The sequence below is a fragment of the Pyrgilauda ruficollis genome, unplaced genomic scaffold, assembly GCF_017590135.1.
Source record: "Pyrgilauda ruficollis isolate IOZ18807 unplaced genomic scaffold, ASM1759013v1 scaffold25, whole genome shotgun sequence".
Lineage (NCBI taxonomy): Eukaryota > Metazoa > Chordata > Aves > Passeriformes > Passeridae > Pyrgilauda > Pyrgilauda ruficollis.
In genome coordinates, this window is record NW_024523822.1 from 5,866,230 (window position 1) to 5,892,143 (window position 25,914).

The 25,914-nt window shown below is 39.8% G+C and overlaps 2 protein-coding genes across 2 annotated transcripts; one reads left to right on the forward strand and one right to left on the reverse strand.

Moving 5' to 3' along the window:
- Positions 1-274: 274 nt before the first annotated feature.
- Positions 275-4,079, reverse strand: GPX8 (glutathione peroxidase 8 (putative)). The gene is made up of 3 exons (XM_041470745.1): positions 3,865-4,079; positions 2,949-3,210; positions 275-999 (listed from the first exon to the last, which is right to left on the reverse strand). The coding sequence occupies exons 1-3, from the start codon at positions 4,069-4,071 to the stop codon at positions 836-838; spliced, it is 633 nt and encodes a 210-aa protein (XP_041326679.1). The 5' UTR covers positions 4,072-4,079; the 3' UTR covers positions 275-835.
- Positions 4,080-7,898: 3,819 nt separating this feature from the next.
- On the forward strand, positions 7,899-25,914 carry CDC20B (cell division cycle 20B). The gene is given in 16 exon segments (XM_041470934.1): positions 7,899-8,018; positions 9,120-9,230; positions 9,454-9,464; positions 13,139-13,223; positions 15,834-15,876; positions 15,878-15,934; positions 17,362-17,440; positions 17,443-17,512; positions 17,515-17,561; positions 18,436-18,512; positions 20,484-20,554; positions 21,045-21,262; positions 22,254-22,376; positions 23,055-23,072; positions 23,074-23,164; positions 25,826-25,914. Coding segments are annotated over 16 exon segments (1,230 nt in total). The 5' UTR covers positions 7,899-7,978.

The following is a 25,914-nucleotide window of genomic DNA, read 5'->3' on the forward strand; positions in this document are numbered from 1 at the left end:
GAAAGGTAGATGGGTGGCTGGGGAGCGTTGTTTGGGATTGTCTCACAGACAGATGTCTGTTAGAGTGCCAGGCTCTTGATTTTTGCTGCCCCTTGAATTATTCTGTAAGCAACCATGAATATTTACATAAGCCCTGCCTTCATCCAGGTGAGAAGACAAATAATCCAGCAGGATAGGGGCTCACATCTGAGGCACTGTACTGCATCACAAATGTATGGAGAAGGTTGAAGACTTTAAAGGTGTTGGAAAACTGAAATGTAAAATACGCAAAATATGAAGCAGCAAGCAAACTTTATTTCAATTTTGGTCCTTCTTTTAATAATTTTATTTTCTATGTACATTTTTTTGCAACTGGCAGTTTCACAGTTCAGTAGTCTTCCTTGAGAAGATATTGCAAAGCTGGTATGCTCAGTTATATATGTGAAACCCTGCTATGGATGTCTCTGGGTCCCATGTCTTTCTTGGCAGGGCAATTATGTGTTAATGGAGTATAAAATCTCTGTGTTACTGGTAGATGGGGGGAAAGACTGTGTAAATATGAGTAATTTATTAATAAACCTTCTATTTACCTGCTGGTGAAATTTTTAATTAGCTATTGAAAAGAAATCATAAACCCTTTATGCAAATTGATGGTCCCTCCCTGCAAAGTACTGAGTGCCTTGCTGTGTCAGTAACCTCAGCCTTTCTTGAGGCCACTGCAGGAGCCGATCCAGAACTAGCAGACAAACTGCAAACACCCAAGTTAAAGAGTAGCAAAATCACCGGATGGTCTAGCTTCTAGCAACGTTTCCCAGAATGTAGAAAGGCTGTATACCCATGGGGTTGAATAGCTTTTTCAGAGGTCTTCTCTTTTCTTCATGATAATCTGCCTGATTAATGATGTTACCTCTGGTTTGATACTTTCTATTGGCTCTTCAGGTCTCCAGAATTTCATAACTTTACCCTCAGGGCTAACAAGGTATTTCCAGAAATTCCATCGAGGCTCTTTCTTTGAAGAATCTGTAAGGACGAAATCAGATAATTTTAGTGATTTACACCTTGAATTGTCTGCAGGCCCCACACTGATTCTTTGACTATTTATGCTGAAGTAATCCCACCATACTCTTTGCTAGTAGTCTGGGCATGGATTTACTGATTGCTGCTAATTGTTGATGCTATCTGAAAAACTGGAAGTCAGTGATGCTCCCCCCCTTCCTGTGAAACTGTTAAAAGAGTTCCTACCTTTGCTATGCTATACTTCATAGGGAAGAGGATACAAGGGCTACATATTTATTCAGGGAATCCCTAGTTTTATGTCAGTTTTGGGAAGTGAGATGGGAGCAGGAAGTTGTACTGGTGATGCCTTAATTAGGCTGCTTTCATAAAAGGCTCCAGTAGATTTTGACTGGAGAACAAGTGTTTGGTTGGGAATGGTGCTGGACCCTAAAGAGATTTTTTAAAGCACTGGATTTAAGTTTGGCACCACACTTGTGATGCAAGTGGACTAATTTTCCACTAGATTATTGGACAGTGCTGTTGCCATCCTGTTGCTAGTAGTCACAGGCACAAAAGGGTGCTAATAGCATGATGTTCAGCCTTCTGATTGTCAAAACAGCAACATGAATGAAACAGGTACTTTAATTGAAAATGCACAGGAATTTAATGTGAAACACAAGAATACAGGAAGAGAAAAACTTTATTTCAGAATATTGAAGTACTAAAGGATCTTTGTCCTTCTTGTAGGCGAACAGCATGTCAAATAAGAAAATTTGAGTAGAACTTTTTTTCTTTATAGGTATCAATGTTTAACACTGATGGCACTGATATTTAGAATCTGTATTCATCACACAGAGCGGGTTCCTTTGTGTCTTTTCTATAAAGAACCGAGAGAAAACCCTCAATAATTCCACTGGGCCTCTGGCAGCTCAGGGCAACAAAGTTACCTGAGGGTTTTACTAGCCTGCCTAAGAGGAGGTAGGAACAAACACAGTTACAATGACAATGGTGGCCACTTAAATGATTCCTCAATGAAAACAATTTTCAAGTACATAGGAAGTATCCTGGGGGATATAGCACATAAAGAGTTCCAGGAAAGATTTTGTTTAAGTATTGAAACAGTGCTCTGACAAGAGGCACTATGAGAGAGTGAAATCGACTCTGAAGGAAAGGAGATGGAATAAAGGTTTAGGCTCCCTGCTACTTTATTTTCTGGGTAAAATGGTGTGTTAGAAATGGGTTATGTATAAGCTATTTTTTCTTTCATATATCAATATGGTTCAAGACCTAGTCAAAGCTCTGGAAAATTCAGAGGGGCTTTTCAAGTTGGCTTTGAGTCTATGAGAACTTTGGTCAAATGAAAGGAGTGAGAATTTCATTTTGCTTGTGAGAATATGAGGTTCTAAGTCTGTAAATGCTCACTGTATTCATGCAGAATTTTGCAGGCTAGGTCCTGAAGTTCACATGACAAATGAATACAAATCAGTAGTTATATATAACTAGCATATGTAAATCTGCTTTACAATACAGTTTACATAAAGGTGGACATAGGACCCAGCTAAAAATCTCATCTGTATGTGTATATAAAATCTCCTGGTAATTTTATGACCCCCATAGCTACATTTTATGTCCATAAGAAATCTTCTTAAAAATAAAAATCACGTACTTTGGAATAGGATTTTGTACATGGGAGTTTCTAGTGCTAGCATTTCTAGCAAAATGGATGTTTCTAGCTGGGCTGGTCAGACCAGACTGTTTTTATGAGCAGTGAGGAAAAACTGATGTTTTCAGGATACAATTCTTTAGCCCATATTTTTGATTTCCAAATTGAAATGAGAGTAATGGTATGCTAAATGCCTGTTTCTCTTCATGGTTTATGAAGACTTTAATGTTTCCTGACAAAATCATGCAGCCTGGATTCAATGAGAGTACCATGATTACAGGCAGCCTGATACATAAAAGAAAACAGTTACCTATTAGAAATTTAAAGGCGGGATCTGCTTCTGATCCTAGGATCTTGATTTTGTGGAAAACGGGGAAGGTTACTCCATAGTTTCCTTTGGCAAAGGATTCTATTTCCTGACTTGAGCCAGGCTCTGATTCTCCGAACTGGTTGCAGGGAAATGCCAGCACAGTGAAGTGGGAGGGACCAAACTCTCTGTGCAGCTCTTGCAGGGCGATGTAATTTTTGTCTGTGTATTGGCAGTAACTGGCCACATTTACAACCAAAGTTGCCTTCAGAAAAATAAAGTTAAAATAACTTTAGTTATTGGTTATTAGCTATTTAGTTATTAGCTATTATTTAGTCTGGTAAGGAAAAAGCCTGTAGATTTTGTAGAGATCACAATTAAATCTTGAAACGACATTTCTCGTAATCATGATGGTTCGTGTCGGAAGACTAAACATAATATGTCTGATCATCATTTCAGTAAACAAATAAAGATGAAAGCAGCTGGAGATATTTACTTTCAGACAATCTGTTGTAAAAACATAGTAAATGCATAAACTTAATCTTACAGCTTTGTTTATATATAAGTATTTAAAAAAGCAGATATTTAGGACATGCACTAAAATCATATTTACTAGATAAACTTCCAAAATCCAAACCCAACATTCTTAACTAAGATTAAAATCCACCAATTTGCCTGCTAGGCTGTATTGACCTGTGCTAAATAATACAATTTATTTTCTTGATTTGCCAGATCTAATATTTGATTCCTGGAGCAGGCCTAGATAATATAAATTTTCTCCAGCTTTCTGTATGAAGAATAGGAATTTAGCACAAAGCTGTGCCAAAAACTCCCATAACCAAGCCTTTTATTTACCTAGAAATGTACACATTTTTTGTCAGTATGGATTCAGGACAGAAAAAGTGAAATAATAACTTACTTTCCCTCTGTACTTCTCCAAAGAAATAATCCTTCCTCGTGAATCCTTGACTTCAAAAGAGTAAAAATCTTTGATTTTAGGTTTAAAAAACCTGAGTTGTAGCAGGCAGAGAACGGTGGTGCACAAAACCATTGACAGGAAGACAACAAAGATCCTGGCTTTGTGCACTGAGTATTTCAGAGGATAACTAGTTGTGAGAGGCTCCATTTTTGAAATCTTTGTGGAGGAGCCTGGGCAGGCCTGGAATGTGAAGGAGGAGCTGAAACATGAGACTGTCAGCTCAGACCGGAAAGAACAAGCTGTTCATTTTTGTCCCTGTTGCAAAAGATCTGTAACATATCACAGTGCCTGCTGGGCTTCTGAGCACTTATATAAAGTATCAGGATCTTTTGGGGCGGAAAAGGGATGGAAGGGGGGAGAAGAAATGGATTAAAAGGGTGTAACTATCACCTAAGGAGGCTCGGAGTGACTGACCTGTGTGGGACACTCCAGTGTGTGTCTGCACTGTCCTGAGAGCTGCTGGGGACAAGACTTGAGTTTGTGGTGCAGCTCCAGCATATCCCATGGGCCCTCAGATGTGTCTCAGAGTTGCTCTGCAGGAAGCAGCTGTGTTATCAGGCAGACTTGGAGAAGCATTTCGGGGGACAGCTGTTCAGGTAGAAAAAAGGCAGGATGGCTGAAACCACCCTGTTTACAAACTCAGCACTGCATCTCATCAGCTGCTGTGGGATCACAGATTAAATAAATGGGGTGGGAGGTCTTTCTCCTTTTTAATGCCTTTATTAAAAAGAATCAGCTCCGGTGGGGAGAAATCGACAGGTCGCACCCACGCCGCCGCTGCTCCCAGGAGTGGCACGGAGCAGGAGGAGGGTGATGATGATGATGATGCAGTCCGCTGGTCTGCAGGCAGAGCTGGGGCTTCCATCCTCATGGGAGATTAGGAGATTCCCCTTTTTCGGTTTAACATTTCAGGTCCTTTCTCTAGTTAATATCTTTTTAGGTTAGGGTGAGAAGTAAAAAGGATCTTAGCAGGTATTGAATTAAGTTCCTCATCCTTAGACATCACTTAGGTCTCTTAATTCTATGTTGGCTCGTTGTTTTTAGGGGTTTTCCTGGAAAACTACAAAATTTGGTGAAATGCATTCTCATCTGCATATTAGCTCTGATGTCACTCCCCTGCCCTGCTACCTGCAAGGTCCGGTGTCACTCCCGGGCAAGCATCAGGGGGACAATGGCTAATCACCAACCATTAACAGGTAATTGAAGAAGAACTCTTAACAATAGGTGGCTGCAACATGAAGCTAACTTAACAGCAACTGGTTCAACTTGTTTTAACTGCAACCTTAAAAAAAAAAGATAACTTTTTATTCATAACAACAGACAGCTGTGTAAAACTCTTTTCACTACATGGAGCAGAGAAAAACTCCTTGGCAATAGGCTGTCATAAAGGAAGATAATATAATGTGGATTTTTTTACATCGAGAGTGGGGATGATAATGGAAAATGGGTTGCTTTCTTAATTGCTACTGGCTACCTGGCAACGAGCTGTAGTGAGATGGTAAGACTGAAGGTCTGCATGAGAGGAGAGCTGAAAGTCTCAGGTCTAAACCAAGCTCCAGTGGTGTTTTGCTGCTTGTGAATTTCTGCTTACGCTCTTTCCCTCCCAGTGCAAACCACCATGTACGAGTAATTTCTGTCTCAGTTGGTTTTCTTTGTCACCCTGATTTTTTGCCGCAATTAGATGATGCATTTTAAAGGATGGAAATAGAAGGGGCTTTTCTGGGTGTGAAATCTTCAATCTGGTTGTTTCTTCCTTTTTGGTGACTTCAGTATTACTACCAGTATAATTGATTTGTACAATATCATAGTGGTATGTTCAATTATTTCTATAATCTCTAAATACTTAAAATCCACATTCATTTTGTTTAACAAGACTATAGGGACAGCTTCACACTGCTCTACAAAACACAGAGATGCTGGGCAAACACTGTGAAATTTCAGTATTTGTATATGAGGACATGTTAGGCTTTGTCTCTGCCTGGCAGTGAGGACTGTGAGCATGGTGTTTTGATGGTGGGGAAGAAAACACACAGACTTCTGTGCTGAAATGAACAAAGCTGTACTCAACAAGCAAGCACAGGTGACTAATGCTGACCTTAAAGGCAAGAACAAATGTGTTTGGTTACAGAAAATCATGTAACATCCTGATGTCTAAGCTACATCTCAAGTATTTGCAATTTGCATCTAATATTATTTCAGAACAAACTAAAACAAACAAACAAAACTTAATATATTATAATACTGGTGCACCTAATAATTACCCAGAAGCCCGTTATATGAACTCCTGTGTTCATATAACACATATATATGTCTCCTTTTGTTACTCTAAACTAAAATCTTGCTCAAAATTTGTCTAAAACCCAAAATATGTTGTTTAATATTGTCTGGGCTCTTACATTTTAAGTTGTGATAGGTTTTTCAAGTTTTATGGTTTTCTGACACAAATTGCTCTATGAATGGATTTGAAAAAATGCAAGTAAAAAGACCAATTTAATCTTTACTTAGTGTCCCTTAATATATTAAAAATACAAGATAGATAACCTTAAAAATAATGACATGAGGAAGCTGCAGTGGTAGTGAGAAGGTTCAGAAATCAGAAGAGATCTAAGTTCTTTTTCACGGGTGGAGATCAGAGAACCTGCTTTGTTCCAGGCAGAAAACCAGTCCCCCTCTGGGAAACCCCCAGACCCCTAAACCTATGTTACTATGTGGCTGAAGGTGCCTTGGGTCACCAAAAGCCAGTGATGCAGCTTTAGTGCATGAGTGACACAAATGTAGGTTTTTTTTTTTTTTTTTTAAATTTTTTTTCTTCCCTGACACAGGCTTTCTGTGCCAGTTGACTCAGCTGTACATATGTGAGCAGAAAGGTTTGTTTTGCACTATTTCCCCCAGTCTGCTCGCTCTTTCTCGGCGCGTCTGACCGTCTGCCGGCGCCGCGCTCAGCCCGGCATCCGCGGCTGTCGCTCTTAGGCAAGGCCACGGCAGAATTAAAAACAACACGAACTAAGGCCAGGCTGACATTAAGCCTTGGCTAACCTGTGTTTTTGGCGTCCTGCCGCGGGTGCAGGTGGCAGGCTGGGGGCGGCCGAGGAAGGATCGGTGCGGCACTCGATGGCAGCGGCACGGCCCGGGGGCCAGGACAGCGCGCAGAAAGCACTCCGGGTGGAGGGAGGAAGGCCTCCGCAGGGATTTCTGAAAGAGCCTACGGCCGGGAATCTGTGCGAGGTGAGTGTCGGTGTTTCCTATTTCCCACTGCAGCGGCTCCGGCAGCGCAGCTGTCTGTGCAGGCTGCCCAGGCACAGCAAGCTCCAGGACAGCATCCTCTCATTTTTTAAATTCACACCGAAGTACTGCAGCAAGTCCAGAGCAGCGTAGCAAAGCTGGTGATGGGTCTGCAGCACCAATCCTTTGAGGAGCTGCTGAGGGAGCTGGGGGTGTTTATCCTGGAGAAAAGGAGGCTCAGGGGAGACCTTATCACTCTCTACAGCTGCCCGAAAGGAGGTTGCACCCATGTGGGGGTCAGTCTCTTCTGCCAGGCAACCAGCGACAGGACAAGAGGAAATAGCCCAAGCCATTAGGTTTAGGTTGGACATCAGAAGGACTTTCTTCAGAGAAAGGGTAATTAGACATTGGAATGGGCTGCCCAGGGAAGTGGTGGAGGCACTATCCCTGGCAGTGTTTAAAGAAAGACTGGGTGTGGCACTTAGTGCCATGGTCTGCTGAAATGGTGGTGTTAGGTTATATTCTGGACTTGATGACCTCAGAGGTCTTTTCCAACCTAATTGATTCTGTGATTTTTCTCACAGGAGCATGCTGCTGTGGTGAAAGGAAAGCTGTACCCAGGGTTCCCCTTCCCAGTGCGCAGACGGCTTAGGGCAGCAGGCTGCGCAGACAGCTGACACTGAGTGCGGTGAAAGGAAAGAGAAAAAAACTGGTCTTATCCCTAGCCAAGAAGTGTCTTTGGCAGACTAGTCTTATTTTGCTGTGATGTGGGACACCCAGGCATGGTTTTAAGTTCCATGGGACTGCAAGAGGCCACAGGGTCTTTACCAGCATGTTCACATCTGGAAAAGTTATCAACAACTGCCAGAAGGGTAGGAGAGCTCAAACAGACCTCTCGTTTGCTTCCTTCTGCTTCTCCTTTACCGCATGTGCAGCTCCTGCAGACCCAGCCAAAAGTGCAGAGCAGTCCAGAGGCCTGGATTTGGTGTGGTGTGCACTCATGGGAGGAGGAGCTTGCCTTGCATGGCTGTTTCTTCTCAAATGCATAAGGCTTTATTAATTGACAAAGGAACGCCGCCCAGGGGACACCCACACTCTACCCACCTTAGAAGAGATCTACTGGAGGGCCTTTAGAGTGCAAATCAAACTTCCAGTACTCTGGGTCGGTCTAGGAGAGACGATTCTAGGGGAGGCTGTTTCCCTCCGTCAGCAACAGAGGGAGCTGACGGAACGTCGAATGAGCTTTGAGAGCGCTGACTCCGGCTTCCAGCAGTGCTGGGGGAAATTGGGGAAGGGTTTGCATGCTGCGTGTCCACAAAGGGCTTCCTGGAAGATGTAGGGAGCTTCACATGGTTGACTTCTTGATTAATAATTGAAATATTTAGAAAACGAATAAAAGATGCTCCTAAGTGTTCTGGATATGTTTCCATGGTTATGGTCAGAAAGTGTAATTCTATTTTCTACTAAGGAGAATACCAGAGCTTTTCACTAATGCATGCTCAGGTCTAGGAAACTCTGTCTCTAAAGCAGTTTGAAGTCTTTCCGTCTTCTTGAATAGAAAGTTCTTCATGCTGCCTCTACAGGCACTGGAGAAAACCTGTGTGGTCCTGGGAAATCAGATGTTAATTTTCTAACAAGCAGGATTTTCCTGCAACTAGTCAATCAACCTAAGGCCAGACATGAGCTGCAGTAGTAAAAAGGCATTCTTTATAAAGGGAATGATCAATCTGATCTTGTTTAGACATCTCTTTTAGGATAAGATGAATAGTGTTGTAGAAATATGTTTTCCTCACTGACAGAAGGAAAGCAGGGTGACTGCTCCAAATGTCAGTATTCACACTGCCCCCCTTAGTGTACAGATCTGCTTTCTGAGTACTGCTCTTACACAATCAGTGCTGTTCTAAAAAGTGCTTGACGTGTATTCCCATGCACATTTTTAAAAGGAATTTTTTCCATTCAAACTGTTTTTACAGTAACAGCTCAGATGCCTAAGAAATTCTCTATCGTGAAAACTTCTCTACCTAGCAGTCATGCTGCAACGGGTTTGGAAGGAAGGAATAACAGGAGAGCTGAAACATCAAATTAATAGGTGAGTTATTCCATATTCAAAGGCGCAGACAGAATATTTGCTTTTCTGATGTGTTTTTTTACTTTGTCTTTTGCCTGGAATCAGTTATGAGGATACTACCTTATTGACATGGATAACAATAACATGAGAAGGTCCATTTAGGAAATGTCTGCTGGAGAAAAGTCAGAAGTAACTTTTTTGTCATTTATTTGATTCAGCTTTTTTTTCTTTTTCCCTAGGTTATTATCCTGTAAGCTAAAATCAAGACTAAACTAATGAAGCCCCCAAGATGAGTTTGTTACCTCTGAGAGAAAGCGTATATTGAAAGAAATATTCATGAAGAACAAGAATGACTCAGTTTCCCACTTGCTTTAACAAGAAGATAATTGCTTCAGTTCTTCAGGATGTAGCTGTTGATTTTGACACACAGACAGAATGAGGTGCTATGAAAAAGTTACCGAAAAAGTTACCAAAAAATTTACCAAAAAGTACCTTTCTGAGAACATTGTTGTGAAAATAGGTGGTCAGATTTTGATCAAGGTTGAAAGAACACAAGGAATCTGCTTAACATGTGAAACAAAGACTTCAGAACACTTCCTGTTTAAGTGTTATTTTCTATTGCTGTACACTTTATCAGTTTGTTCTTTATAGTGAACACTGACACACAATTTTTTTTCTCTTTTTTAGGCAGTATCCATGCCTTTTTGGACCATAAATCTATGCTTCAGCTACCCACCTTCATTAGTTTCTCTTCTGTACAAAATTGACTTCTTGTGTGAAACATTGGTACTTATGTTTAAAAATCTATTGCCATAATATGACACTCAAAACCTCTTCTCTACTTTACTGCTATCTCCTTGTGACAGTTCAAATACTAAGATGGAACTTTTTAGTCAGTGGTTATAATTTCTGTGTTCTTTCCTCCCTTGGATTGCACCAGTTCCAAAGCTGATATGAAGAGGTTAATAGCTGCTTTCACATAATTACTCTTTTAACCATAACTATTAAGTGAACTTGCTTCAGAAATGCATACCTAATATCTTTTTTTATAGCATTTTATAATCCTTAATTCATATGATTGAGAAATTTCTGTGGGGGTATTAAACTGAAGTTCTAAGAAGAGGAGGTGGTGGTATCAGTATCGATGGACTAATTAGGGTTGTCGTCTGATGCTTTGTAATAGTGGTAATCTTGAACATCTCTGGATGTTGGTTAGAGACCGTGCTCTTGTATCATTCTGGGAAACCTGATTCTTGGGACAATCATTTAATTTTCTTAATAAACAAACTAGTTTTGAAATTCTTCCTTTCAACAAAAAACAGTGCTTTCTTTCCTCTCTCTCCCTCCTCTATCAACTGATTGGAGAGTCAGTAAATTTTAAAACTCTTAACATAAACAACTAAATTGTTTTAATAGTCTTAGGGCAATCTAGCCAACAGAGAAATGGAATGTAACTGCTCTTTTTTGATGAGATGATAAACTCTTTCCATGAAGTAATGTACAGAAAACATTTTTCTCTTATAATGAAAACATCTTTTAGAAGATGAGTACATGTCGTTCTGTTTAAATAGAGTCATAGAATTATTTGGGTTGGATGGAATATTATTTAAATCTAGTCCAAACCACCTGTAATGATGAGGGACATTTTCAACTTGGTCAAGATGCTGAGAGCCGTGTCCAGCTGGGCCTTGACTGTTTTCAGGGGTGGGGCATCCACCACCTCCTCAGGCAACGTATTGCACTACTTCACCACCCTCATTGTAAAAATCTCTTCCTCACACCTAGTGTCAATCTCCCCTCCTTTAATTTAAAACCATTACCTCTTGTCCCATCACAACACGCCCTGCTAAAAGGTCTGTGCTTCTCTTTCTTATCAGCCCCCTGTAAGTATTGAAAGGCTACAATAAGGACTCCCCAGGGTCCCTCCTTCAGGCTGAACAACCACATCTCTCAGCCTGTCCCCAGAGAAGAGTGCTCCAGCCCTCTGATCACTTTTGTGGGTCTGCTCTGGACCCACTCCAGCAGGTCTTTCCTGTGTTGAAGGCCTCATAGCTGGACACAGCATTCCAGGTGGGATCTCACCAGAGTGGAACAGAGAAGAAGAATCACCTCCCTTAATTTGTTGGCCACACAGTTTTTGTGCAGCCCAGGATACAATTGGTTTTCTGGGCTGTAACTGCCCATTTCCAGCTCATGTCCAGCTTTTAATCCATCCGTGCCCCCAAATCATTCTGGGCAGGGCTTCTCTCAATCTGTTCATCCCCCAGCCTGTGTTGATACTGGAGGTTGCCCTGACCCATGAGCAGCACCTTGAACTTGGTCTTATTGAACCTCATGAGGTTCATGTGGATTCTATGTAAACCTAGATTTATACTGTAACATACACATAGAAATTTGAGCTGGAGCAAATATATTCAGAGTTCTAGATCCAGGACTACAACAATCACTTCCTAAACTGTGGTATGGGCATCTTTGCAATACATTATGGTGTGACCAAAATGTGAGTTCTTCCTAAAACCATTTGAAAGTCAGTCTTGGCTAAACCCATATGAAAATCTACTTATCTTCTCAAATACAGTAATAAATGACTATTTACTTTGTGCAGCCTGTTACTATAAAGGAATGGGATCTGTTGAGAATAGTCTGTTGAAAATAGAATCTTCTCACATACCAGTGAGTGTGTGTGGTCTCTCTGTGGGACAGAATATTACTTCCTTGCATACACAATCAATTTTCCACAGAAATGTCTGCTCTAATTTTAGAGGGACACATATCCAAGCAATGTGATTAGCTTTCTGCCAAGTTGTCAGTATAAATCTTACAGAAAATGCCTCTGAAAGCTGAAGGCCTGCTGTAGAACAGCTGGAATATATAAAGGAGAAACATTTCTATTTTCCAGTTATGTTTTTCTAAGACCTTTCTTGTCATATTGCAGCAGGGTTTTGAAGAAGAGTAACACAGACTGTGCATGGAAGGGCAGATTTCACAGACATTGGACAGAAAGAATTCACTAATCTTGAGTGGGTGATAAAAATATCCGCTGCATTTTCACATTACTATATATAAATAATTACAGAACAAACAGAAAATTGGCATCAGAACATTTATCTCAGTGACCATTGCGAAGAAATGCATATTATTAGGAATTGATGATGATGTACCTGTCTTGTGTGAGCTGATCTGAGTCTTTGAATCTCGGTTAAAGACCTAATGATTCAGATCTCTCTTTCTTTATTCTTGCTGCATCACCTCTTTCTTTCATACCCAAGGAAATGCTACGTAATTTTCAAGATAATATTCCTCAGAATATAGAATATATTGTAGCTATTTTCCACTTTATATTGCAGAACTGGTTTAGGGAATGGGATCACAGAGTGGAGTGTCTGTGAGCCTGGTTTGAGGGAGGGCTCTGACATCCGGGGGGTGTCGTGCTGTAATCAATGGCCCTGCAGTGTGTGCACCACAGAACTGCTCTTCCCTCACAGATAGATTTACTGACAGCATCCAGGAAACCTGACGGCAAGCTCATAGCACTAGTCCAAATGCCAGTTCAGAAGAGGACAAGAGGTCGCTAAGGTTTTACAGGTGACCCAGGCAGTAACTCCAGATGTACAGGTTTGGACCTTCTTCCACTGCTAAGGTGGCCTTATTCAAAGAGCTTTGTTAAAGTGTGTATGATCATTACCAGTGAAATCATGTTTTATGGAAGGAAAAATACCTCAAGTCTCTCAGGTTAGAGCAATATGATTTGAACACAATTTGATATTCTGTATTTGTTATTCATTTCCCATCTCAGAGACGGGCTGTTTTGAGGCTTTTGTGTAATGACTATTGAGTCCTTTGGTGGGATTTGTGTTATCCACGATATTTAAATATATTTTTCAACTGACTTCTTAATTTAGTCATATTTTCACTTCAGGTTAGCTTCCGATGGTCCCAGAGGTTGGATATAGCATTGCAGTAGGTGGTGATGTGAAGGTCTGGGAAAATATTAGTTGCATCTGGAAAGGCACATTCCAATTTTTAGAAAATTGGAAAATAAGATGCTACAGTCTACATCTACACTGGAAAAGCAAGTGCATCCATCTCTTCCAGTAAGTGTTACAGAACAGTACAAAGTGTCTGAGAGCTACCTGCCCACAGCTATTTCTAGGGTTCTCACAACCTCTGAACACATAGTATTCCAGCTTTTTTCAGTGTGATTAACCCCTAGCATTTTACCTTGTTCTCCTTTGGCCCCCATCTGATACACTGGTCGTCCTAAGACATTAATTTCCTGTCAGCTTTTCTGTTTCAGAACACTCCGAGCCGTGTAGGGCTGTGCCGTGGAAGGGGCAGGGGAAGTGTGTTACATGGACTGTTGAGTACATGAGATCAGGGCATGCAGAGACAGTGGAGTTTTGTTGCTCTTGCCTGTAGGGAAAGGTCAGACTTTCCCTAGCACTGTTGCTGGTTTCATCTGCGGGGGAGTTGATTAATCTACTACATAAAATATCCTGTGAATGACTGGGCATTAGGGAGTGTGAATGATCAAGTGATTTGAAAACAGGGGGAACCTGAACAGAAATTATGCAGGCATTCCCATACTTACTTGGGTGTGATAGAGTTCATTAAATATCAGACTAATATTTTGGTGTCTTCTGTCTTGTACAGATGGTTTGTTTTGGTGCTCTGGCTATTTTTCTTTATGAATCTGGATTTCACCCCACGTAGAAGAAATTGGGGTTTATGTGATAGATTTGTATTTTCTTTCACTGCTTTTCTCAGTGCAAATAAGCCTCATTTCAGAGCAATAGTATAAGGATAAATCCCAGTGGTTTTTTTTCCCTTGATGACAAATGAATGTAGGCTTTAAGAATACCAGGTTTGATGCCACCCACCTACTTGTTAATTGAGTAGTTTGATGGGACAGTACTACTTATCACTTCCTGAGTCTCATTTTGAGAATTGATGCAGGCATTTGAGTACCAAAATATTGTAAAAAATCAATGGTATTCGCTATTAACCAGGTAAAAAAAAACCAAAATGGCACAATGAAATTTAATTTTCACTAAGAAATGCCTGCTAACATGTGCCTGTTATGCATATTAACATGTCTGTTATGCATATTAATGTACCTACGAAGTAGGTGAATAGAGCTGAAAGGGTAACCAGTATGATTTGGGTTAGATGAATTACAAGAATAGAGAATTCTGGAATGAGTTAGAGATGATTTAATCTGTTACTGCCTCATTGGGTATTAACAGCTACCATCATTAAAGAAGAAAATTATATACAGAACTTCAGAAATGTTACTATTCATTGACTATTACAATTAAGTGCCCTAAATCTCTTGAATTATTTTACTTGGTAGGATTCAGAAAGGCTTTGAAAATTTTTCAAAAGTAATAAAATATCTAGATATTAGAAATACATTTTTTTTTCCTGAACAAGTTTTTTTTCAGTAATGTTTGACCTTTTTAGGGTTAGAATGCAGTGTTACAAATCCCATTGTGCAGATCTGAGGTCATTCCTGCAAACCTTCTTAATTAACTCCACAAAATTTTAGACACAGAAGAAAATCTCTGTAATCTACTTGCTCATCTTTAGAAAGAAGGAGTACTACAGCTGAGAGGAGAAATATTTGCTGTCTGTCCAATTGAATTTTGGAATAGGGGATAAGGTTAAGGACAGAGTATGGAAGGGTTTTATGATGCAAGTTTTCCACAGCTGTCATTAAAATTTTATGTAGGATGTGTATGTGTATATTTACAGAGTACAAATATTCTATCAGTGTTGAATTCTTTTTTGAACCAGAGAGGTTAGTTGTAGAGGTAAATATCATAATCTGCCCTTGAAACTTTTAAGACTCATTGTAATTACTACCCTCTGGGGAATAATTTGAAGAAGGCTTCAAAAACACAGAGAAAATTGCAAAAATGTGTGTCTTTGGCATTTTGCTTTATACACTACAGCAATATAATTTCTTATACATGAGAATCTAGCATTAAGTCATTAAAAGCACTAATAATCTGGATTTTTTCATAGTGCTGAGGAGTCTTCACAGCCTAATGTAGACAGTGACCACAAAAGATGACTCTTCTTTCTCACACCTGTATTGGCTTTTGTTTCTCATTACTGTGCTGTCATGAGCTTAGTGTAGTGTGATTGAAGAGCATTTGTTTTAGAAACCTTTTCCTGTGGTTAGGTGTCGGTGGGGCAGATATTTATGGGGAAATAAACTACACAGAGAGTAAAAGAATTAATTACTGTATAAGGGGGTTTTGGAGCAGGAAAGCACACAGGAACAATTCTGCTAATAGCAAATTCTGACAAAAACAAAGGCAAAAAACCAGAAAACCACCATATTTTATATTAATCATTAAACAAAATATAGTGGACCCTATTCTCAGTTCTACCTGACTGAATTCATGGAGGTTTCAAAAAGCTGGCGAAATGTGGCTTCTACCTGGTCTAGTGTGTCTAGTGTTTTGAGCCTACCCAGGATAAATTAGGCCCTTCAAGCATCCTCTGAACTGTGTAGATGCAAATATAATGAGAATGTGAAAGGCTTAGGCCCTAGAAAAAAATGGTGGTGTTTTGCGTTACTGATTTGTGTGTGATGAAGCTTCAAATACAGGAGGTCAAGAGGGCACCCAAAATGAGCTTAGGAGTGTTACCACTGTCCACACCTTTGGAGCAAGAAGTGAGGCTTTATACTACTGGCTGGTGCAATGATTAAGTTAATTCCTCCAATGTGTTGTTTTTTCACAGACTGTGAATTCTTCTGTGTGTTTCAAGAAAGATGGTGATATGTCCCCTTCACATAAAATGCTGCAGGACATAACTCTCATATAGTTTCCTTCAGCTATAGATCTCAATACAACTTTCAAATCAAATAGATCTGCCTCCACTTAAAAGTAAGTTAAATGTTTCAGCAATCAGCCTTGGCTATCTCATAGCCAGTAACCACAGCAGCAGTTTCATTGGGTGGACTTTGAAATACCTTTTTTTGGAAGACAGCAGTGACATAGTTTGTGGTTTGGGTGACACCTTCTATATTCTGACTTATGTCTTTTTGGAGAGAAGGCAAAAATTAAACACTCAAAAGTTACACATAAATACATACAAATCTCAGGTCTGAAGATTTTGAGCACTTCGTAAGCTCTAATAAACTATTTATGTGTATGTGTTTATAATTGTCCCTGGGAAGATTTTTTCAACATACCTTTACAAGTGTTCGTGTACATCCATGAACAGGATAAAGGTTTGTTGGTATGATATACACTGATAATGCACAAGGTATGTCCCAAAGCTGACAACAATAGCAACAGTGGTCTATGGAAATGATTTCTGCTGCAACAGGCAGGTCTATAATTAAACAGGCCGGTGGATTCAGAGAAATTTCAGTTACCAAAAAAAGATGCCAGACCTTGGATTATGGTAGCACATTCTTTGTTTCAAGGGTCATGCATGGTTTGGTATTAAATGTTGTACACCATCTGCTGCTGACCTACATGACATAACAGGGTGTTCTGAAGCTAATTATTACAGTGATTTGTTTTACAAGTGCAATGTGCCCAGCATCAGGGACAATGGAAACAGTACTCCCATCATACATTTACTGAGCAAGCCCTGGAGATGAGGAGCAGAGTTTCCTTAATAACGTTCTGCATTTTCCCCTGCCATCTGCAGGGGAAATGTTATCATTAACTCAAAGATGATGGAAAAACTGTACCATATAGACTCTTTCCTATGTCTTTCTCAGTCACAAGAATCACCTTGGAACAAGGTTGTTTTTGAGTCTGTATTTGTTGGAGAAGGAGCCTCATTTCTGGTGGAAGAAATTAGGGTGGGTGATGTGTCAATGTAAAATCCTGGGTGAGAGATTAAAAATTCTAGTGGGTAAAGTGTAACTCAGATGCTGCTGTGCAAACATACACATCTGAGGAAATTAGACTTACAAAGACCTGGGCTTGTCAGAGGTATTCTCCTTCATGTAAGTGGAATGCTTGCCAGTAAAGTTTTCATGGAAGAACTCTCTAGGTGCTTTTCCATGGTATCTCTCCCCCAAACCATACTGCCCCTTACCCCAGCTTATTATCTACTTTTTTCTTGCAGAAAGAAAATGTACTGTTTTTTTGCAGTAATTTTTAGTAGCTTTCTTCTAGACTAAACATGCTGGGCTGGATCCTTGAGAATCTCATTGCTGTCACTGTAGGACCTGCTGCACACATCTGGAATGGACTCTTGATTTGAAAGCCATTGAAGGCATTGATTTGAATTCCAGCTCCAAACACATTTCACATCTGGCTTGGATAATAAAGGAATATGCCTTGCAGTTTGGATCAGTGATGGAGAAGTGCAAGTACTAGACAACTTACTTTCTTTCAGTCTTTCACCATTTTTAACTAAAGTGGCTACCAAAGCATTTGATACTGATTTTTTTTTTTTTTTAGCAGAAACAAATGGAAAAGGTAAACTAGACTACAGAAGAACTCTGCTGAAAACATATGTAGCACTTCCCAGTATCATATTCTACCTTACTGAACATCCAGACCTAGTGACATCCAGAATTAGCTGCATGTATTGGAACTCCTAAAACAAAAAAAGCTGATGACTGGATTAATGATTCAGTTTTCCAGTGACAATCTGATTATTTTTCCATTAGTAAGAGGAACTCTCATTAAATTATTTTGTTCAGCATAGGCTATGTTTTTCTTGTATGTCTTTTGCTAAGATCACTCTAGCAGTCAACGTCTTTACAGTTCAATTCAAAACACTCTTTTAGGTTCACATTTGAGAATTTGACTTCAATCTGATTATACACATATATCTGCACCTATTGTTATGTGACACTACTATTAACAAGAGGATTTTGTGTGACTATAGCTGAGATGCTAGATAAGAACTGGCCCTACCTGCTGCAGTCATGAGTCAGCAATCTGAAGGTACTGGAGTACAATGCTTCCACGTATGAACTCATAAAGACTGACATGTAAATAAATAGCTTTAAACTCACAGGTATGTGCCCCTTCAATTCAGTCTGACGTCTGCATCACTGATAAAGATATCGAAATTTGGAAATACTCATTGTCTTACTTGTGAAATAAATGAGCTTGAAATTTTCCTTATGTCAACTCAGAACTGGGGAGTGGCCAAATTGTACATAAATGAAGGGAACAAAATTTTCTTTCTTCCTGCTGTCAAATTTTTGTTTCTTGTTTGTTTTGGATTGGCAGTTGTGGAACATTGAAACCAGAAAGAGGTTGAGAAATATGTTTGGCCACCTGTCTGTAATTGGAGCTGGAATCATTGTGTTCTGAGCAGGTGAGTAGTAAAGTTTATTCCCAGAAAGAGCCTTGTTGCATTTATTCAGGCAAATGACCCATACATTTTAGCTGATTTTCTTGGCTTTGTTCAAATGTGATTTACCTCTTCCCCCACCTCTCACCCACATCAGAAATCATTAGTAGATTTATTGTATGGCAGGAAAGCAGCCAAAGAAGATGTAACCTGCTTCTGGAGTCTCTGTTTCTTACTCTCCTTCCAAAAAACTGTCACCATTTGCAGAATTTCACTATGCCTTGGAGACTGTGACTGGTTTTGTGCAAAGCCTGAGCATGAAATCGTTTTGTTTCCAATGGGTCTGAATTTTAGATATAATGGTCTGTCCTGTGCTGGGGAGCAGTATGTAATTTCGATTGCCCCACCACTGATATGAAGACAGCATCTGTCTTTCCAAATGCACAGCAAAGCACAGCTGTTAGGAGTTGTACACCTCTCTAGCTGTGTATCTGTAAGGAAAGGCCAAGTCATTGCTGTCTACAACACAAGAAGGGATGGATTGGTTGACCTTTGCATTGTCAAGGCTGTATTTTTTAGCAGCAGGTGAATATTTTGCATTTAGAGATCATTTCAGTGTGTGGGCTCAGATGACAAAGATCAGATGTACTCTTGTGGGTTTTTTTTCATCCCACTTTCTGTTTCAGATCTTTGACTCACACATGAAGGGGTTGAGGAGAGACTTGTGCATGATGAATGCTTCTGTGATTTTAAAATCATATGTTAGTGTTCCATTTTAATTAAATGGAAAGATAATAGCAAGGGTAGGCTGACTTTATTAACTCACAATGAAACTAGTATCTCTTGATAAGAGCAGCAGTGGTAGTTTTATTTTTGGCTTCACAAGATGCTCTGGTTGTGATTGTATGAGGTCTGAAAGGTGGAGGTACAAGGAGGTACAGGCACACCAGCTGAACAAACAGTTAATAAACTGCATTTGCAACTGTATTGTGTGGGTTAGGTTACAAGGATGCAGGTGTAACATCCTGCCAGTGCCAAGTGGCATAACCTCACTGCAGTAAGAAATAGTTTTGGTTCACATTTCCTCTTGGCCAAAGCAGTGAAAAAAACAGGAACTTCAGAGTTGAAGTTGATGATAAAATTCAGTGTGAACCTGTGAACTACAGTTATGGTTGACACATTAAGTTTAGGTAACATTGATTTCTTTTTCTAGGTTTGAAGTTAACCAGTTAACCAATTCTAATATTGGGGCAGAGTTAAGATAACTGCATGAGGAGAAAAAAAATACATGGAGTTAATATTAATTGTTACTAAAATTAGAGCAGCATTCTTACACTAAATTTCGCTGTGGAAGTTTCCAAAATATCAATTGACTTTGGGATTACATTGTAATTGTTGTGGTTAAAAATAGTCCAACAGCACATCATCATGGATCTGTAAATAAATTTCAGTACCATAAAGTCCATTATACAAGCACAACACAGTTACATTTCTTGCAGTAATTCAGGTTTGTGTGTGCATTTTTAGTGCTTCCAAGTAATTCAACATGTATCTGAAAAATCTTTAAGAGCCGTTTTTGTGGGAAAACCTCCTGTTACTAACCCTTACTAATATAATTAAAATCCTCAAATAAATCTATTGCAATTAATGCCAGATACCTGTTTCTCAGATACCCAGAAGGACTGTATTGAACTTGCTGATTTTATTTCAGTGTCATACTAGTTTTAAGTGTGAATTTCAGCAGGAATCTCTTCTGATTTCTCATAGGATTAATGTCAGTAATATCCATAAAAATTGGTAAAATGTATTGCAAGGTATTTTTGGTATTTTCAGTCCAACCCCCATATTAATGTGCAAAAGCCATATCCAGGAGCTAAACTTTAACAGTAGCAGTGCTTCCAGGCAGAGTATTCCTTACTGCCTTTGGTAGACTGATACTGGAACAGTGCATCAGACTGATGGTACTGTATTCACCATTTCCTAGCAAGGAACTGGTGCAGCAGCTTCAAGCTGCACAGATTTTCATAGAGCCTTGGAGTGGGAGGGAGAAACAAGGCAAGGGAAGGGACAGAACCAAAGAATACATGGTAAATTGCCAGAAAGCTCTTTAGCAGTGCAATGTAGTTTTACACTGCTTCTCTGCTGGGCGTGGAGTCATACCTGGCTTTGGCAAAAATCACCTTGTGGATTTTTCATGAAGAGCAGGAAATAATTTACATTAAATGGCTCAGCAGTTGAACAGAGTGTAGATTAGTGGCTCAGACTGTGTTCATGGAAAAGAAACTTGAGAGACAACAGGAATTCTGTCCAGCTGAAATGGCACAGCTGCTTGGCTCCTTCCTGCTGTCAGTCACCTCTGCAGTCAGGGTGTGCTTTGATACTTGTTCTGTGTTTCCTCTCACTGAATTGCTGTTGTTCTGCTGACTCGTTTCACTCTGAATGTGGTTTGCTTCTGAAGAAACATTGGTGTGATGAAGTTGCTTTTCATGCTCCATTAACAATAAAGCCATGCTGTCTTTTCTCGTCTGCTGTGGCTTGCTACTAGGATTTGTCCACCACCGTGATGTTCAGGCTGCTCAGCACCATGTTGGGATTCTTTGTCAAAACAAACAAAACATTTGCAGCCTGAAATTGTCACTATGGGCCAACCTGTTGCTGGCATTTTGGTCTAGAGGTGGTATATTGAATATTTGGCCTAGCAGCCCTGGGGTGAAATTGCAGTCACAGACACTGAAAATCATACTTCCCTTCTTAGCAGTTAAGGTATATGAAGAAGGCATATTGCTCAGGCAATTTTTCAAATTATCTTACTGATGTCTATTGGTTTCTTCTGTCTGTGATGCCATTAATTTTAAAATCAGTTCTCTTCAGAGATAAGCTTGCTAGAGCTTTGATATACTGGATTAGTAGGACTTTGTAAATATATTGTCAAACAGAAATAATGTTTATCACATTTTCTTCTATCTATATACCTTCACAGAAAAGTTTGGTGGTGTAATACTTACAAGTTTACAAACAAGATATTTTGATTTTTGGAGTTTTGGAAAACTCCTTCTGTTGTAATTAATTTGATGTATTAGGTTCTTTTTGCCCACCTGACCATATTTTCATGCCATTGTTGGTGATAAATAATCTGAAGAAGGAAATTTTAAATGAAGTGATTTAAGATTCTTTATGCAGTCCCTGTCTGTGTGGGAGATAGGTCAGGTAATAGTAATAAGAGGCAGGAGAGACCAGTATTTGCAAGCTGTTGGTTCTCCCAAAAGTATCTGAGGCTGGACTTTAGTGCTGCGGTTAGAGGATTGGAGAAATTTATTGAAACATGTGGAATTGAGCTCTGAGAAGCTTTTCTTCAGGTAGATCCTGGGCCTTAGGCATATCCTGGAAAAACCCTGGGAGAAACCAAGTCTCTTGTAAACCCTGTAGGCCACTTAGCTTGGACTTCAGTGATGGCTTGGCTTAGGCAGTAAGACTCTATCCTGCTCGGTTCTTCTGGTACTGACGTGTGAGTCCGTGCCCTCTGAAAGGCAAGCAGAGAAGCTGGAGTTTATGAGGGTATGTAGGACAGTGTAGGCTGTGAAACAAGGGCAAGCGAAGCAGCATTTGGAGTTGTGGGATTCTACACTGCCCTGAGTGTACATTCTGGGCGCTTGTTGTAGTTCATTTTAATAGCTAGACTCCAAGCTAAAATGTCTCTGTTCTTCCATTTGACCTCCTAATCTATTCTGGCATCTGTTTTCTTTTTATTTTTTAGGCCATGACCTGGTGTCCTTGGCAGTCAAAAGTCCTTGCTACGAGGTGGAATGAAAGATGGGATTTGTGTGTCTGGCCCATGAATTGTGAGAAAATCATCCAAAGTGCAATTACAGATTCACAGGTGAAATGATGAAATGTCTGCATACTTAGGCTATGCTCTTTTTGTATAGCTGTGCTCATTTGGCAAACTCCCACTGACTTTGAGGGTGGTTCTGCAGTGAGAGGAACAGCAGGATTTTCTCTGGATGTGCAATTGTGCTGTGTTCAGCACCACCGTGTGTGATTGACTCAGAAGCAGTTTGTTGTTTCTCCTTCACCACTTCTGTCTCCATGCAGAAGTGATTGAAGAGGAGATAGTCTTGAAGCCAGACACTTTTCATCACCTTTCCTTGCTGGCAATAATAGCTTTGGCCAAAATTCTAAATGCAGAGAGAATGCTGAAAGGGAAGAAAAATTCCCAGAGCATTGGGGTGAGGAGAGGTGTAGGAGTCAGAGAGAAAACATCTGTTTCTGGAGTTTGAATATTAGGAGACAGAGCAACAGGTTCTCAGCTGTAGTAAAGCAGCATAACTTGGTTTGCTGGAGCTACTACAACCTAGATGAGGATGTGTTTTGAGGGTCTTTTTAAACTAATAGGTTGTTACCATGTTTAGATAGGACAATGAAACAACCATATTTTGAAGAGTTGAAAACAATTAAATAGCCCTTCTAAATAAATAAATACTCTGCAATTTCAAATCTCTGAATGATATATGCTAAGCCCTTCTGTAAATTAAAGCAGAATTTTATATTGCATTAGATTTCTTCCTTGCTCTGGTTTACCCAGTAAACTGACAATGGGACAAGGCCTTCCTGGAAATCAAATGAAAATATGGAAGTATCCCATGCTTGTCAATTCATTAGAACTCTAATGCACAATCCTGATTTGTGGGCTTGTAAAGGCTGACTTAATAAGACTGTGATATAAATTATTTCTGGGAAATTCCTTGTTTTTAATGCTGGAATCCTTTTCCATAATTCCTAAGGCCGTGCCAGGTGCAGGATGTGTATTTCCACTTCTTTCTAAGGCTGACTAGGCCAGGGTTGAATGTGTTAATGTCAGGTGGCTTCCAGTGTCTTCTGGCTGATGACCTTCTGGACAACACAAACCAAATGTGATTGCTTTTGCATCTCGTGATATAAGGATACTGAACCAGCTTTCAAATGACATCCAAACCACATCTCCATGTGTTATTTAGACACGTCTGTGTTTTGATGAAGGATTTTGCTGTGAAGAAATGTGGTGCAGAGTGTTTCCCTTGCACCCTGCCAGAGATAGTGAGGTTTCCTTATAGCTCTGTATAGTTCTGTGGTGCTGTAGGGCTACACCATATGCAGAGGTTGTTTCTTGCTATTAAGCCTCCTTATCTCTGGTGTTATTCATGAACAGAAAAGACCAGATCTTTGCTACACAGATATCTTCCTGCTTATGAAGAGTCCTAATATCTTACTGTAAGAAATTAATATTGGAAAAAATTGTGGATGAATCAAAATATGACCAGAATAAATGCTGTGATGGATGATTGCGACTTAGATGGTTCTAAGTCAGCTTCAGACATTTTAACCACATATGTTTTACACCCACAGAAATGATCTGACAAACTGTAACTAAATTTCATTTAATAAGTATCTTGCAAATGCTGAAGACTCTAGCTAAGAATGAAGACCTATCAGCAGGAGTTGAGCACTTTAATAATTAAGGTTGACTGTCACCGAGCATATTCATAACAGAATGACAACTGAAACATAGTAACATTTTTATAGAACTGGATAAGTTTTTGAGATGCTTCTGACAGAACTATTAGAGTAATTTACTAGAAAAGAAAAAAGGAAAAGGAATAATTTTGGATATAACCTCCACTCATTAGGAAAGTTGTTGTAGGTCAATGAGAACATACAGGCAAGCAAAATATGTAATTGCTTTGAAAATTTTACCTGACCTGAACATGGTATTGAAACCACGAAATAAACCTAGAAAACAACACTCAAAACCCATGCAAATGAATAATTTCATCTTGTCTGATTTCTCCCTATTGCCCTCCAGTGCTTTTTGGCTTAAACTGTAATCAAATTTCAATCAGTGTTGTGGATAGTTTTGGGTGCCTCCAAAGATTACAACTCAACATCCTCCTTCAAAGTCATTACAGACACTGAACAGACCCAGCATAAAGAATTCACTGAGTAGTAAAATCTCAATCATAAGTATGGAAAAGATTCTGTGTATTTCAATCACTTAAGAAGGAGCAAAGCTAGAAAATTGATCTGCTGAAATAATTTACTGGTGTTGAAATTCAAGTAAAAAAAGTTTAGCAGGAACTCATGTAGCTCGGCACCAGGACAGCAGGCATTTGCATTTAGTCATAGTGTTTATAGAGAGCCACTGTACCAGCTTCACAATTTAAGGGCAGACTTTGCATTGGCAACAGTCCTGTGGGCCTCCATCAGGCACCACAGGGCTGTACAGTTCCTCACATGTTTATCCTTAGAGTGTCTTCAGCTAGAGGATTGCCATTCTCTTGTGTTCATGGAGAATTCAGGTACAAGTGATGGGAGGACACAGGTCACTCACATTCTTTTTAGCTGGTCACACATGACTTCTTACTTTCATGCTTCCTTTTAGGATGTGGTTTATCTGATCTGCTTTAGAAACTATTACTCATAAGATTTTTTCTCTTGGGGGTTTAGCTTACCAGTGTGATTTTCAGTAACTCACCCATCCAGAAAAGACAAAGTCCAGTAACTTCAAGGAAAAAAGCTTCCAGTTTCTCTTGCTGCCATGTGCCTGAAAACCTCACATGTTTTCCTGGCATTGGCATGGCTCTAGAAGATACAGGAAGTCTATGGCAGAGCAATGAGGTAAATGCAACTCTCAAGAGTCCCAGTTTAGTTTCAGACTCTTTCTACCTTCAGTTCAAGTTCGTTGGCTGCTTGTGGGTGAGATTTTTGTATAACCACGTTAATGAGTTTAGTACATTCTTTGTGCTGCTAGACTGGGTAGCTTTCTGCTTTCCACGTGTAGCTCCCAAGATTTACTACAACTGCAGACAAACTCAAAACACAATTCCACTAAATGGCTTAGTGGAGTCACTGTTAAAAGATCTCTTTAGCAGTAATAACTGAGCAGCTGGAGACAGCATCTCATTATTGTTGGATCAGCTGCTGCAAACTGTCTGCAAGGCCTGAGCAGCCAGATGGGAAAGCTCAGCAGAGACAGACATTACCAAACACAGATGAGACTGACGTTGTGAATGCATGGAGAACAATAGTTCAGGTTCAATGTGTTCCTTTGGCAGAAATATCTCCTCAAAATGGTGCAGACAGTTAAAGCCTACTCCCTATTAAGAATATATTTCCTTCAGCTCCTTATTTATATGAAAATAATAGAGGATGATAGCTTCCCACATCCTATGCAGCATGTTTGCTGCAGTAAAGTGGAACAAGCCATGGTGTGGGTGGTGAAAATGACTGGCATAATCAGTGTAGAATTCTGATGTATCTTTCCTTTTCTTTTGTACATGTTTTATTTTCTAGGTCACAAAGGGATAATCTTGCATATAACCCTGAGCTCAGATCAGAGTAGGTTCATTTTTGTTGCAGTGGATGGGATGTCTTGTGTGTAA